The sequence below is a fragment of the Ambystoma mexicanum genome, chromosome 1q (assembly GCF_040938575.1).
Source record: "Ambystoma mexicanum isolate Mex_15411 chromosome 1q, UKY_AmexF1_1, whole genome shotgun sequence".
Taxonomy (NCBI): Eukaryota; Metazoa; Chordata; class Amphibia; order Caudata; family Ambystomatidae; genus Ambystoma; species Ambystoma mexicanum.
The window spans coordinates 450,073,573-450,090,425 of record NC_090922.1 but is presented as its reverse complement, the minus strand read 5'-3'; the positions used below and the strand labels follow the sequence as shown (position 1 = coordinate 450,090,425).

At 45.9% G+C, this 16,853-nt stretch overlaps 1 protein-coding gene across 1 annotated transcript in view; it reads left to right on the top strand.

The window, feature by feature from the left end:
- BBS2 (Bardet-Biedl syndrome 2) overlaps window positions 1-16,853 on the top strand; it is a 1,290,628-nt gene that overhangs the window by 1,019,869 nt on the left and 253,906 nt on the right. The window contains exon 16 of the mRNA XM_069640291.1: window positions 14,025-14,137. Within this exon, the coding sequence (XP_069496392.1) occupies window positions 14,025-14,137 (113 nt within the window). The remainder of the gene's footprint in view (window positions 1-14,024; window positions 14,138-16,853) is intronic.

Genomic DNA, 16,853 nt, shown 5'->3' with positions numbered 1-16,853 from the left:
GCAGAACTTCTCTCGGGAGTGGACAATGTCCTAGCGGACAAACTGAGCAGGGAGTACACGTCATCTCACGAATAGGAGCTAGACGAAAAGGAAGTCCAGCAGATTTTCTCCATATGGGGCCATCCACAGATCGACCTCTTTGCCACCAGCACCAACAGAAAATGCCAAGAATTTGCCTCAAGGTACCCGGAACATCAATCAGCAGGAGACGCTTTCTCGGTAGACTGGACAGGGAAATTCCTGTATGCCTTTCCCCCCATTCCACTCATAGCGAGAATTCTACACAGAATGAAGGAGCAGAATTGCTCTATGATCCTAATAGCGCTGGACTGGGCGCGACAGATTTGGTACCCGACTCGACAGCATCTATCCCGATGGCCTCCAATTCGCCTCAACGCATCAATACCTATTGATGCAACAGAACCCCAAAGTCCTTCACCACAAACCAGCAAGCCTCTCTCTCAAGGCTTGGTTCCTGAGCAGCGTAAACATATGAACATGAATCTCCTGACAGACTACTGGGACATAATCAGGTCCTCTAGAGCCCCCTCTACGTGAATCACCTACTTCCGGAAAGGGACTCGATTCTCTAAGTGGTGTGAGACGTCTACAGTTAACCCACTTAAAGCTTTGGTAGCACAGGTACTACCTTACTTATTGCATTTGGCTCAGGCAGGGCTCTCACTGTCCTCTATCAAAGTTCACCTATCGGCCATATCAGCATGCACGACGACTCCAGAAACAGTCATTACTTCCGGCTGTCAAGGTCTTCCTGGAGTCTAAACACTGTTAACGGCTCTCATGGAACCCCCTTTCAAGCCCATTCACAGATGTGACAGGAAATTCTTATCTTGGAAAACTGCCTTTTTGATAGCCATTACATCGGCCAGGAGGATCAGTGAATTGTAAGCTTTGTCTTCAGAACCTCCTTTTACTTTGTTTCAGAAGGACCGTGTCATTTTGAGAACACATCCTAAATTCCTTCCCAAGATCTTATCGGAAATGACCCTCACAGGGCGTATTGTCCTGCCGTCTTTCTTTCAGAACCATACCACGGAGGCAGAAAGAGCATTGCATTCTCTAGATATGGCTAGCGTTTTGAAATTCTACTTCCAGAGGACTAAGGAGTTCTGCTCCTCTAACAGACTGTTCATAGCCTTTTCTGGTCGCACAAAAGGTCAGCATATCTCCGAACAAGGTCTGGCACTTGGGTCTCTCTACATATCGCCCACTCATCAAGCGAAGGGCGGCCCCCTCACCAGGCCTCCTTCGGCGCACTCCACTAGAGGGAGAGCGGCTTCAGTAGCTTTTCACGCAGGGGTAGTCTTGAACGACATATGCAGAGCCGCTTCCTGGAGCACCCTGCACACGTTTCTTAAGCACTACTGCCTGGCAGAGGATACCAACAAAGAATCTGCAGTTGGACAGGCAGTGCTCTGCCACCTTTTTTCCATAAGGTAGGACCAGCCTTTTTTCCCGCCTTTTTTCCCACCTTTCCCACTGCTTGGTATTCTATTCAAGCATCTAAATCTATGAAAGATCCAATGCTGGAGAAGTCTTAGTTACTTACCTGTAACTGTATTTCTCCAGCATTCGTATCTTTCATAGATTCACATGCACCCATCTGCCTCCCCTGAGAGGCTGCTCCTACGCTCAGCACCGATCATACTGTAGTTCCTACGGTCAACCTCATTGGTTGGGGCCATAAAGGACCAAAGTGAGGTGGAGGGACTACACAATACCCCAGATCTGTGAAAGGCACCAGGAGACGGCGGCAGGTATCAGGGGAATAACTAAAACCACCAAGCGATTTACAACTGAGAGGCTGACTGGTGAATCAACGGAAGCAGTGGTGCCGCGCGGGAAACGAGGGGGGGGGACACAAATTCAGGTGTGTGTGTGTGTACATATATATATTCCTGATGCTTGTGAAATTTGCTTAGATCACATGCTATGTATAGGCCGACATCTAATGGAAGCTGCAGAGAATTACAGTTCTGTTCGAAACTCTAAAAGGGACGTCGACAGGGTGTGCCAGTAATACTATGCTTAGTGTGAGGTCTACTGTACCCATGGTGCTTCACGCGTCGAGGTCCCTCCGATTGTTTTTTCCACCATCATTGTCGGTCGCTCAAAGAGGAGTTCCTTCTGGCTATCGCCATTATTTACAAAATATGATTAAATCTAGTTTACTCTTACTGTCCTTTCTTAGCCATTTCCCTACAAAACCTTCGGCGACGGCTTAGAGGGCTACATTCGTCGACGGCTGATTCAACTGATGTTGAGCGTGCCTCCAGTGATGACAGCGTCAGCGTCTTTACTGACGCCGAAAGTGAACAGAATCCTTCGGATGCCCGTGTGCAAGCCTTCGACCCCATCAGGCAGCCCAGCAGCTCTGCTACTGGGATGACACCCGGCGGCACTGGCACGGACAAACATTCCCACACAAAACACACAACCCACGGCCACAAGTCGACTTCAGCGCCAACTGGAAAGCCACACGGCAATAAGGGGGAGGTCCGACAGTTCCCTGTCCTCTCAGCCATCGCGCTTGTGTTCACCTCACGACAGGTCCCTGAAATCGACAGAAAGGTCCGATTCTGACACTGTGTCTAAAATCCCCAAGTCCGCACACGCCCGAGACTGAGTGTCGAAACATGCATCGAAGGCCCCTGCGAAATCCTCTTGCAGCTCGAAAATGTCAGAGCTCATCAGAAAACACACCCTGGATCCCTTACTAAAGGGTCGGATGTCAACAAACCTCAAGTCCTCTAAGCAAAAGGAGGGCTCTAATTTAGGGTCTTTGAGACAGGGGAAGGGGCTGTGAGGCACAAGAAACACCCTGAGCCAACTACCACCCCATTTACCCGATCTGTTGTCCCAGGTTCAGCCCAATGGTCTACTGAAGAGATTGATAGGGTCATGAGACGTATGTTTTCATTAGCCAATTTCTTCGACAACCATCCAGAGGCTTTAGGAAACCTTCAAGGCACTCCACCAGCTTGTGGGGCTGCACTTGCACAACCCCCCCTGCCAAAAGAGCCTGTACAGACACTATACAAGAACCCTCCCCTCATCAGGATCCAGGGAAGCTTTCTTACTACAACTCCACTCATGACTTCCAGGACACTGGAGCAGACACGGACACTGAAGACCAAGGGCACATGGGGGATGTAGACCAGTTTTATGACGACGACGATGAAGACGTCTACGTCATACAGTAGCAGGATCATGCAGAACCACCAGTGGCAGACTCACCGGTCGACAATCAGTCTCAGTATACTGATATGTTCCTAAAAGCAATGGAACATTTCAAGATAAATACTCAGAAGACCCAGGTAGACAAGGACTTTGTTGAAGACATCATTGGAGATAAAAAGTCTGTTTCCCAATTCATCCCAATCCTCCAGTCTGTATAGAAGAAAATTCAACTCTCTTTAGTAATCCTTTTAAGCCATTAACACGGGCAGTAAACCCGCACATTGAAAAAGTAGTCCGACCAGCTCCCTCAGACCCTCTTTACATCAGGGATCAATTAAAACTGGATTCATTGGGGGTTACAACCACTAGAAAGACAGCGGGAACACCTCTAGCCTCTTCAGAAGCACCCCCAGACAAAGAAAGTAAAAAGATGTATACTTTTGGTAGAAAAGTTGCCTCCTCAGCAGCCTATCAGGCGAGGATTGCCAATAACACCACCTTAATGGCCAGCTCAAACCGCCATCAATTGGACAATTTGGCTGAACAGATAGCTTCAATCCCAGAACCCCTTAAATCACAACTCTCACGCCATTGCAGAAGGGAAAGCTGTTGCAAAATGCGTTCTCAAAAATAATCTAGCTGCAGCTGATAATGCGGGGAGGGTAATAGCTGAGGGCATGCTTATCAAACGCCACGCATGGCTACGCCAGTCTGGTGTTACGGTCACCTTGTCTCCGCGGGGGCTTCGAATCCGAGCAAGGTCGAGTGGTCCGTTGTCCGGCGGGGTTCAGCTCCACTCTCTAGCTAGTTAGCACTGGTGCCCCTTGTCTCTGCTTGAACTGGCCTGGGGTCGGCTTCCTCATGAAGAAACAGAATAAATATGAGAGACTGGTGTCTTCCCTTATGTCTTCAACTTGGAGTCTTTCTGGTTGTTCAGCGCAGTGTTTGCTCACCTTAGAGTTTTTAAAGATGTGCTCTCCTTCCTGCTCGTCTCGTCAGAGGTGCAAGTTGCTCTAGCTGCACTGATCTCGGTGCAGGAGTCTTATGGATCGAGTTGCTTCACTGATCCGTTACGAGGGCACTTGGATCGAGTTACTCCACTGATCCGGTGCAGGTAAGTCTTTCTGTTTAGGTATGCTATGGAACACTTTTCGTTTATTCATTTGCCAATGTTCTCTAATGTCTCTAATCTCTCTTCTCTCAGCAGGTTCCGAACGTTGAAACAAGTGCAACTAGCAGAAGCGCAGATGAAGCTTCCACGTGAAGCGCTGGGCGCTGCTGAAGGTATGTAGGCTGCGGTCGCGAGAGAGAACTATGCTTGCGAGCTTTTCCTCCGAACTAATCTTGTTTGCTTTTCTCTTCTTTCTTGTAGATGCTGCCGGTATGCAGAAGTTGTAGTGGAGCGTCAGAGAAGTACCGGAGGCTGAATCTGCTGCCATGCGGGAGGACGTAGGTTGCGGACCGCTGCGGTTGCCGGCGGTCACCAGGTAAGTGTCAGGTAAGCTGAAATCCTACGTACTTGCAGGTTTCTAGAAGGTCGCGGACCGCTGCGGGTGCTGAAGGTCCCCAGGTAAGCGTCTGGTAAAGCTGGAATCTTCACGCACGTGCAGAATACCGGAATGCTTTCGGATATCAGCGGAGATTGTTCTGCTTCCATGGGCAGTTCAACGCGAAGCATCTGACAAAGGCTGGGTGGGTTTTATATAGGCAGGCCCGGCCACACCTAAGATCTTGGAGCACGTTGTGCTGTCCACGCCCATACTTGCCACACCCATTCCGAAAGAATTTTCAGGCCTGCAGAGAGTCCGTGCCAGTTGTTGAGCAGACTTCATGCTATGAGCCTGGTGCCAAAGGCGCCAGGACAGGGTCCAGGTGGGCCTTCCTTGTTCTCTCCGGCTTTTAATCTGGACTGGGTGTTCTTTAGGCCCCAAAGTCCCGAGGGCAGGATTACTTTGACCCCCGGAGGTGCTGGTCATGACATCTGGGTTTAAACTCGAAACACAAGCTACTCTTCTTGGCATGCCAATAGAACCTAATGTCTTATTCGGCAATGCAGTGGAAGACTTCCTCAAGAGCGCCAAAGAAGAGTATGACACATTAAAGTCTCTGGGCCAACTTACTAATAAACCGTCCGGTCAAAGGCGGGTTATCATTTATGCTGCTTAAGGCGGCAAAATTCACAACGGGGGTCAGGTACAATCAGGGTCAGAGCTCGTCCTGGGGATCACCACAGTGGCAATTCTCGCAAGGTTTTTAGAGAGGCCAGAGAAGATCTTGCAGCACGGGTAGGTCCTCATCCAGAGGTGGCTCAACAGCCCCAAAACAATGACCACCCGCTACAGTTTCCTCCTATTCCACTCCAGTAGGACGCATATCACACTTTACCCACATAAGGGAGGGAATCACCTCAGACAAGTGGGTGCTTGCAACTGTGGCGGGCCGTTATTGTATAGAACTGCAACCGCAAACCATCCCCCTAGACAAAGAACCACCTTCAAAGAAGAACAGCGCATCCTATTTGAAGAGGTGGCAGCGCTGCTATTAAAGGATGCCGCAGAAGTCGTCCCGGTGAACTAGGTAAACAAGGGTGTCTATTCAATGTACTTCCTTGTGCCGAAAAAAGATCTCCCGATGCGCCCTGTCAACGCTACAGAAAGTAATCCCACTGCTAAAGAGGGGGGACTACATGGCAACCTTGGATATAAAAGATGCATACTTTCATATTTTAATGTTCCTAGCGCACAGAAGGTTCTTGTGTTTCAAGATAGTAAACCAGCACTACCAATTCAAGGTACTGCCCTTCGGCATAACATCCACTCCAAGGCTATTCACCAAGGTACTGGCGGTGGTGGCAGCGCACCTACGCAAAGAGGCAATCCCAGTGTGCCCTTAGCTGGACGACTGACTGATCACAGGGGAAACTCCCCAATTTTGCAACCAAAATACCCAAAGAATCTACTTTTCAAATTGGGTTTCTCAGTCAACGAGAAAAAGTCAAGCCTTGTACCAAACAAGGCTAAACCGTTCTTAGGAGCGGTCATAAAAACAGAAGAGGGTCTAAGTCTTTCCATCAAGGGAAAGAGTACAAAACATACTGCTGCAAATATCTCAGTATCTAGCCGGTCGCCAGATAACCGTACGCAAAGCAAAGCGCTTGCTCGGGATGATGGCATCATGCATTTACTTGGTCTCACACACTCGATGCGCATGCGCCCAATGCAAGAATGGTTGGGGAAACAGTGGTCTCAGGCAAACGGTCAGTGGGACGATCTAGTGGCGGTTTCGCCAACCCTAGTACAAGCTCTGTGCTGGTGGACAAAGGAGAATCTGTTGAAGGAAAAACCTTCCCACAACCCGGCGATGCAAGCAGTTGTTACAATAGACTCATCGCTTACCGGGTGGGGGGGGACCCATCACCTTCATCTCACAGCGCATGGTCTGTGGACTCAAATCACAGCACAGAACCACATCAACCTGCTGGAACTTCTAGCAGTGCTCAAAGTGCTCCTAGCCTTCGTAGCACACCTGACAGATGAATCACTAAGCAGAGATCCCCTACCAGAAGAGCACGAGTGGCAGCTCAAGAGAAAAATCGTAGGTTACATATTCACTCAGTGGGGCTACCCCTAGCTACGCTTGTTCACAACAAGGGAAAATAAACAATTCCCAGACTTTGCGTCCAGGTGTCCCCAACACGACTCCAAGGTGGTGAACAAGATTCACAAGGAACAGATGACTGGCGATGTGCGACCCGCTCAAACTTCCGTGCCCATTTAACATGCTCACCCAACACGGGGGGACGACATTACACCCTCAACCTCACTCTATGAACTTGGCACATTGGCTCCTCAAGTCCTAGAGTTTGAACATCTAAATCCACCTCAAAGGTGTATGGAAATCCTCAGAGGCATGTAAACCAAACACTAGACACTGGTATTTTAACAAGTGGGCACGATTTGTAATTTGGTGCCAGTCAAAACAATTAAACCCAATAGAATGTACTCCATTACACATTCTTCAATACATGCTTCACTTACTAGACTCAGGGCTAGTATTTAACTCAATTAAAGTTCACCCAGCAGCTCTGTCCACGTACACCACTTCTCAGAGTAAGGTGTCATGGTGGAAAATCCCTGTCATTAAGGAATTCTTGGAGGGAGTAAAGAGACTCCACCCTGCTATTTCAAACCCTCCGGCAGGCTGGGACCTCGATGTAGTATCTGCAAAGCTCATGGGGACCACCCCATTCGAGCCTATGCATAAATCATGCCTTAAACACCTCACTTATAAAACGGCTTTTCTGGTGGCTATGAGCTCCATAAGGAGAGTCCGTGAACTGCAAGCTTTGTCAGTGCAAAACCTTTTCTTTGTGATCGACAAAGACAAGTTGGTATTAAGAACGCATTCTAGGTTTTCACCTAAATTCATTTCCAAGTACCATGTCAATCAGGCCATCGAACTACCAACTTTCTTTCAGAACCCAACAAGCTCAGCTGAGACGAAACTCCATACAGTAGATGTAGACAAGACCTGACCACTAAGGAAAACAGATCAACTGTTTGTCTCTGTAGCTCCAGGCGGCGAAGGAAACTGCATATCCAAAAATGCCATCTCCAGCTGAATAGTCAGATGCATAAAGCTCTGCTTCTCTCTATCAAGCAAGACACTGCCTTTCACACCAAGGGCTCACTCCACCCGAGGCACAGGAGCTACCTTGGCTTTTATTGCAAACATCCCGCTGTACGTCATTTGCAAAGCAGCTACATGGAGTTCTGTCCACACTTTTACTCAGCACTACTGCATTGACACTCACTCTAAAGCAGATTCCCAGGTGGGACAAGCGGTTCTCAAACATCTATTTGCCGCTGTTCCTTCTCACAACCCACCACCTTCTCCCAACACTGCTCGCAAAATCTATGCATAGCATGTTATCTAAGCAGATTCCACAAGCCTCAGAAGGGATACTTTACTACCATAATCATATTTCTGATGCTTGTATCTGTTTAGATTCACATGCACCCACCTTCCTCCCCTGGAGTAGAAGTTGCATGGATGTTTTCTGGGCTTTTTCTACTGTACGATCCGCTTTGTTTGTTTGTTTGTTTTTAATATTTGTAAAGCGCACCTAACCTGTGGGTAGCAGAGCGCAAGCAACAAGAGGAGTGTACAATTTGAGTTACAGAACACACAGTAGATGAATCCAACTGGGTTAGAGTGTTGGAGGTATCAAACATTTGGGCCAATACATCAAATAAAAATTATAGGTGAATATACGTACATATATATATACATAGTTTACAAGTTGTAGATATATCTAAGCATAGGGTGAGAGGATATATGATTTATGCACAATTTACAATAGGCACAGCAGTGGATTTGATTAGAAGTCCTAGCATTAGGTATCATGTTCCTTGATCCAGCGGATAGTGTTGGTTCTGAATTGTGGGTAGGGAAGGTCTTCCCTAAGAGATGGAGGTAAGGAATTCCAAAATTGTGCTGCTTTGACAGGAAAGCTGTTCCCACCAGTCATAGTACGTTTGAATCTTGGGACGAGGAGGAGGTTTGAGTTGGCCTTTCTAGAGGGGCGGCAAGAAGTCGGTCTGGTGAATCTCGTTATCAGATATTGCGGGGCCGCTTGGTGTAGGCATTTATGGGTCAGAGAGACCGATTTAAGGAAGATTTTATCTTTTGTAGAGAGCCAATTGTACGATCTTCTAATCTCTGAGATATGTGCTTTCCTCAGGAGGCTTAGGGCTGCTCTTAAGGCATTTTTCTTCAGGATTTGAACTTTATTAGTAATGTATTTGTTACTACCTACGTAAAGCACGTTGCAATAATCCAGTTTGGATAGGATCAATGCTCTGGCTATAGTGATGCAATTATTTGGTGAGAGGAATGGTTTAGATGCCCTAATGAGTTTACATGTATAAAATGTAGCGGAGGCCATGGCATTGACTTGTTTTTTTAAGGTAAGTGTTGAGTCTAAATAGAATCCTAAAGTTTTAATCTCCTTAGCTACGGTGATATTATTGTCAATGACAAAAGAGGAATAGATTTGACCTAATTTATTGAGGTTGGGTGTGGTGCCTAGGATGAGAAGTTCTGTCTTGTCATCATTCAGGCATAGACCATGAGAGGCCATCCATGCCTGGATGATGAGGTACACACAATTTACAAAGGCCAAATCCTTGTCATAATCCCCTGTCAACGGGATGAGGATCTGGCTATCATCCGCATAGTTCATGTAGGTGATACCCAGGCCGTCTAGATCATCGAAAAGGGGCTTTGTAAAAATATTGTACAGGGTAGGGGATACGCAAGAACCCTGTGGCACACCACAGGTGATGGGCATGGGGTCAGTGGCTGCGGAAGGGGAAAAAACTTGCATAGTACAGTTTTTGAGGAAGGACTGGATCCATTCAGTTGCCTCCTGGGAGAAATGTGCTGCCGACTGTAAGTGTGCGCAGAGGATCACATGGTTGACCAGATCAAATGCAGCTGAGAGATCGAGAAGTAACAGAAGTGCTGTCTTGAACTCATCTCTCAACTCATCTATCTGTGCCTTAAGATCTATAAGCGCAGTCTCGGTCCCGTGCTAAGGTCTGAAGCCTGACTGTCGGACTCCTAGGAGGTGGTTAAGTTCAAGGTATTGTTGAATTTGTTGGTATGCTATTTTATCAAGGATTTTGAGAAGAAACGGCACTGTGGTGATGGCACGGTAGTTGAGTGGGAGGACCCAGGATTGTTTCAGGTTGTTGGGTATGGTCCCGGCTGTAAAGGATGCATTTATTAGTTTAGTGATAAATGGTGAGAGTTCTCGAGCTGCATCTTTTATCAGTTGAGCAGGGCATAGGTCCCCATGGCAGTTCGAAGGTTTGAGTGCAAGAATAACTTTTTCAACCTCTTTAGTAGGAACTTTACTGAAGTTGAAGAGGGGGGTGGGCACAGGAGGTGACCAGGTGGGTTGAGGAGTAGAGCTGGTGTTACTCAATTTGGAGGTGGAGAGGAGAGAGTCTTTTTTGTTACTGATTTTAGTTTGCAGAGAGGTAATTTTATTAACAAGAGCTTTTTGAATATCTGTGCACCCGTTTTTGTCCTTGGTGCATGAGTCCGGCAGCTGGACGGGAGTTTCTATTTCTTTCAGTATTGAGAAGAGCTCTTTAGTATTAGATTTCGCTTGAGAGATTCGAAAGTTATAAGAGGTTTGTTTTGCAAGGATAATTTCTTTTTTGTACTGGGAGGCTAGGTTGCTTAGGTTTATCTTATTAATTTCAGATGGATCTGATCTCCAGATTTTTTCATATCGACGTTTCTCCTGTCTGATAGCCTTAAGGTGAGGAGAGAACCAATTGTTCACATGTTTGCAAGGTTTGCTCTTTCTCGCTTTGAGAGGGGCTATGGCATCAAGGGAGGATAGCATTACTTTATTGTACAGATCTACCAAGTTGAGGGATACATATGGTCGGGAATAGCGTTAAGATTAGGTAGAATCATAGGAATAAGGTTTTCAGAGGTGATATTTCTCTTATTTCTAGTTGGGACAGCTGGAGCTATACTGTTAGGTTGCAGCGATGGTGTGGGCTCTAGGGAGAATGAGATCAGGTGATGATCGGACCATGGCTGTGGAATTATAGATGAGACTGTGAGTGGGCAGTTAGTCCAAGGTTCTGCCTTTGGTATGGGTAGGAGCTGTGATTTTCTGAGTGAAACCTAGTTCCTCTAGGGTGTTGTTGATTATGATAGCATTAGTGTCTAACGGGTCGCTAAAGCCAAGGTTAAAATCTCCTAATATGATGCATTGGGAGGAGTTCTTAAGATTATGCGATATAATATTTGTTAAGTCGTCTTCAAAAGAGCCTAATGGACCAGGAGGTCTGTATATTAGGTGAATGGATACAGTTTGTGTATTAGAAAGGGTTAATTTAGCTGTTAGGGATTCACAAGAGCTTATGTTGTGTGGTGGTGAGAGATTCACTGATAGGTTGGTTTTAGCTTTAATAGCAAGGCCACTACCTCGAGAGGTAGTACGGTCGAGTCTTAGTAGGGTGTAGTCGTCTGGCACGGCTAGCATAATTGCTGGGCTGGCTGCAGAGTGGAGCCAAGATTCAGTAACATCTAAGAAGTCTAGGTTTTCGTTGTGTAGTACGTCAGCTATGTCGGTAGCATGGGCTACCATAGAGCGTGCTTTTATGAGAGCAGCTCTTATTCCAGACTGAACTGCTTTTAGGGTTGCTAGTTGTGTTTTAGGTTTGCATTTCAGGGACAGGATAGGTTCACGGAAAAGTCTGCTGTTAAGTTGGAGTGGGTGCCGGTGATGGATTGAATTACGCAGGCTGCGAGCAGCGTTACTATGTGCTAAATTGGTTGGTGGGTCATAGAGCCTAGGTAGTCTGGCACGTAGTTTAAGGTTCCTCTGTGAACCAGTGCATGGTATGGTAATCATGGCAGCCTGTTTGAGGACATTCTGCGCTGGCGCAGGTGGAGGTGGATTAATGAGCATGGTATGGTCATGTAGGTTAGTAATGTATAGGAGAGTTCTTAGTAGGACAGTGTATAGCATTGGGAAATACATTGTATACAGAGAGCTGGTAAGGAATCGAGCAAAGTATAGGAGGTGTCCGTGCATAACATAGGTGTAACACAGTCAAATGTAGAGACCAAATACTAATCAGTGGAGGCTATGCGAGTATCGCACAAGGTGTAGCCGCAATCTAGGGCTAGTAGCGTCTAAGGCAGTTCAAATTTAGGGTATCTGACACATTTAGGGCACATTGGCACTTGGTGCACTGCAGCAGTAGCTAAACAGGTACCGCAGCAGGCAGGCTATACGCAGAGTAATATAACATGCAGGTGAGGCCAGATAATAGGGAAATGCTTCAAGGTGTATAGTAGAGAATAAGTACAATACTAATGATCGAAGTAGGCATATAGAGGCTACTATGTCTAGGCATGAATACTATGTCTAGGCTTGAATACTAGGCACGAGCAGGTTAAAGAACTGTGTGTGCACAAGCAGTTGAACACCTAGATTCTGATTTTTAGCAATCGGGGTAAAGGTAGGGCCAATTGCAGTATGCACAAACGATGGATCATCTAGATTCGATTTTTAGCAATCGGGGCTAAAAGTAGGGCCAATTGCAGTATGCACAAACAATGGATCATCTAGAATCAATTTTTGTGATCAGAGCTAAAAGGTAGTAAATATGCGACAAAGAGGCAGTGGTCAAGCAGGTGACAGCAATCTAAATGCAGTTACTAGGAAGGCACTCTAAATGCAATTGTAAAACAGCCAGGCATAATCAAGGGTACTCTAAATGCAATTTGCTAAAGCAATAGCTAGTGTGGCCAAGAGTCAAGCAAGTGACAGCAATCTAAATGCAGTTACTAGGGGGCACTCTAAATGCAATTGTAAAGCAGCTGAGAAGAATCAAGGATATTATGAATGCAATTTACTAATGTGACCATTAATCAGGACAGTTCAAGTAATCTAGATGCAGTTTGCTAGACAGGCAATCTAAATTCAATTTGTAAAACAGTCCAGCCTTAAGCATGATTTTGGCACTCTATATGTCGTTTTCTGGTGTACTACACACGAGCGTGGTAGTAGAAGACAGTAAAGACAGGCAAATCGACGTTGTGCCGCAAGGTTAGTGTTATGAAAGATTAAAAGTTACCTGGCGTGTGACAGACAGGGGTCTGGCAGATGGCAGACACAGGCACAAACAGGCATCTAACAGGTGCTGGCCTTGTTGCAGTGGGCCTTGATAAATGTGGGCCGGCTTAGCCTGCCGGCGGCCAATGGAGGATCAAGTAGGCACGGAAGCCTCAGTGGTGGATGCTGGAACCTCAATAGGCATTGATGTTAGGCAGTAGAAAGGCGGACGGCCATTTTGGAAATGCAAGTACCTCGTGTACTTGAATGGCGTTTTCTATGCAGCAGCAATATTTCAATTTCGTTTCTGTTGATATAGGCTGCACAGTAGCCAAGCCTTCCTTTAGAGTAGCGCGGATCGGTAGAAATTGCGGATACAATTATTGGAAGGGTGATTTTGGGAAAAGGCACCACGAGTTTAGCGCTTACCTTATTAATGGCAAAGATGAGGTGGCCATGGTGCAAGGTGCCCGCCGGGTGCCCGTTGCTCCTGCAGGGGCGGGGGCTGGTCTTGGGAGCTCCTGCTCCTTACGCTGGCAATGAGAGTGCACCTGTGCACACGCTAAACCTCATGCTTCCTCATGTCAAAAGCAAACCATCTGAGGGACCTCGACGGGTGAAGCGCCATGGGTACAGTAGATGTCAGAGTAGGGATAGTATTACTGGCACGCCCTGTCGACGTCCCTTTTCGAGTTTAGAAAACAACAACTGTAATAATCTGCAGCTTCCACTAGATGTCGGGCTAAGCAGATACAAGCATCAGAAATATGATTAAAGTTAGTAATGCATCATATATATATCCTAAGGGCAGTGAAAGAGTTAATGTTCATTACAGCACACACATTTGAAGGTTGGTGTCTATTTACAGTTGCGCTTTCACTTTCATCATTTTCATGTAATGTATGATTAATGCAATGTTCTAAGACTCAATGTGTGGAATTAATAGACCAGAAAATCCTTGTTACAATATTGAATGTAGGACATTAGCCAAATGCTTTGTAATATGCTCTAACAAGACCGTGAGGTTTGTCACCGCACTGTCATTGTTTCTTCTTAATCATGTTTTTGTTGAAAATCAATAAATAGAACTTAGAAATTGACAAGATAGTTTAAAATGTATCACGTGACCAGTGTATTTTTGTAACAATGTGTTAATACTCAATGGTGAAAGGTGGACGAGTACCATTCGGTGCACCAGAAACTGACTGCAGATATGGCAGACCACTCCAACCTGATCCGCAGTATGCTAGTCCAAGCTGAGGATGCACGGCTAATGGGAGACATGTGAGTCATTCTTTAATATGGTCAAAACATACTGTGATGGTGATACTTCAGTTGGTGAGCATGTTCTGAATTTATAGGCATACAAGCCTAACTTAAATATAGAAATGTTTGATTTTCAACTAAACAGTTTGGTGTAATGAGTCACAGGTCATCCATCAAACTCTATCTGTCTAGGTGCATTGGATCCCTTTTTACTGCTGAGAGAACGTTTTTTCTTTTTTAAACACAATTATATCTGTCACCATGCCAGTCTGTTTGATAAAGTCTACTCTTCAATGGGAAAGAGTAATGGATAGGTCATCATGCAGTCTGTAAACCATGCTTCCCAGTGGATCATTCCATTAAGGCAGTGGTCCCCAACCTTTTGTAGGCAATGGCCAAAATGTATGTGTCAAATGCAAAGGTGAGCAACATCTGTACTTCGATGTAACATATAAGCGTTCAGTTGGTGGAAAGATTATTGCATTACAAATTATAGCTGTTAGAAATGTAATATTACTAGGAGGATTGCAATGTGGAGTAATGAACAGTAATCTAAACCAAGTTAAATTCTGCACCAGGATTTCTGCTACAGCCTTTAACTGAATTTGACCCGAAGTTGTTGTTTACAGGGAATATTAAGGAAATGAAGTGTCACACAGGGCACTTTTACACACGAGCAATGTTCCCTCTAATTATTTTCTTCTATGTGCGGAACTGGTCGGCTGTTGTGCGCACATTATGTTCCATCTGCACAACTGACTAACAAGGTAAGCCACTCTGTGAGCATTCATATTTAGTGAACTACTGTCGCAGAAGAGAGTTTGGAAAAGATTGTCTTCTTCCCAGCACTGGAATTCTTTATACATCTTAAGACACTTTTTCAAAACACATAGGCTTAAATAAAATATGTCATATGTGATTATACAGAAAACTCATTAACCAGCCCAAGACTTTAACATCTGCCAAAGTACCTTGCAAACGTATGCAGAGAAATATTTATGTTTTATGCCACTGGAAAATCACTCATGTCACGTGTATTCCAAAACAAAAATATCTTGTGTCGTAACTGATGTGGCTGTCAAGAAATTCTGAAAGAATACAACATTTGCCGATGGATTAATGGCAATTAAAAGCAATGTGTCAAAAAACATGCTGATTAATTAAGTATAAGGATGATAATTGCATCAAAATAAGTGCACCTCAGAATATGATGATCAAAAATTCCTGTGCCTCTGCCTACTATCCACATTACGTTGTTTTGTGGGTAGTGATAACACCAGCTTTACAGCTAAGAGACATATGCACCATCCATTTTTACTCCCTAAAGAAATGTGCCTAATAAAAATGAGAAACAAGGAACATATTGAGTGGCCTAGGACCTGGCAGGATGAGCTGTGTGTGTGTTTAAGTGGAGTGGAGGTTGGAATGTGGTGAGGGGTCTAGAACCTAGGTGCCACATAGGTTCCAGGGATGACGGTTGGTGGGGAAAGAGATAGAGAGCCAGAGGGAGTAGAAGCTTGTTACCTGCTCTCCTTACTCAACTTCCCCCCTGTAACTGGAACAATAAAGCAAGCTTACCTTTTGTACATAACTGGCTCTGGAGTGGGTCCTGCTTACTACTTGATAATCCCTGCCACCGAAGATACTACACATATCATTGCTTCAACCCACAAAGCTCCACTGATATTTTATTGGCTCTGGAGTGGGTCCTGCTTACTACTTGATAATCCCTGCCACATAAGATACTACACATATCATTGCTTCAACCCACAAAGCTCCAGGTAGGAACAAAATCTGATTAGAGCCCTGCTTCTACACCTGACATAAGGTGTGAAATTACAGGGCACATAATAAAGTCATTAGTTTTGTCCACACTTCGGCACCACAGCCTATATCAGATGTAAACAAGAGCCTTACTGAGGTTTATTATAGAGCCCTGTTGAAGAAAATCACATATATATGCCTTTTAAGTTGATAACATCAATTCATCAGAGATACAACTGATTCAGTGCCTTCTTCCGTAACTATGGATCTCTCTTCTGTAATTCTTTGTTATCAGTTAAAGATAGCAGCTTAAAGGGAGATGCTAGAGACGATACACACAGAACACATGGTTATATTGAAAAGCCCTCAGCAGCTGAGCATGGAAAGAAAAAGAAGGTGCTGTTGTCTAGACGTAGTTAAGTGAAAACATTATTTTCACTTTACCGAGAAAAAAAATGATTTGGAAAGACTGCTCTGTGACCACACAGAGCGGTCTTTCGAAATCGTACAGTTACGCCCCTGCCGCACACAAGTGCACGCAGGGGCTGACATGCATGGCGAGACCCAGAGGCGTCGTTGCTGGAGTGGGCGGGAGGGGAGGGGAGTGGGCGGGAGGGGAGGGGAGGGGAGGGGAGGGGAGGGGAGGGGAGGGGAGGGGAGGGGAGGGGAGGGGAGGGGGGGGGAGGGGAGGGGAGGGGGGGGGGGGGGGGGGGGGGGTGTGTGTGTGTGTGTGTGTGTGTGTGTGTGTGTGTGTGTGTGTGTGTGTGTGTGTGTGTGTGTGTGTGTGTGTGTGTGTGTGTGTGTGTGTGTGTGTGTGTGTGTGTGTGTGTGTGTGTGTGTGTGTGTGTGTGTGTGTGTGTGTGTGTGTGTGTGTGTGTGTGTGTGTGTGTGTGTGTGTGTGTGTGTGTGTGTGTGTGTGTGTGTGTGTGTGTGTGTGTGTGTGTGTGTAGGGGGTGGTGGTTGGTTACAT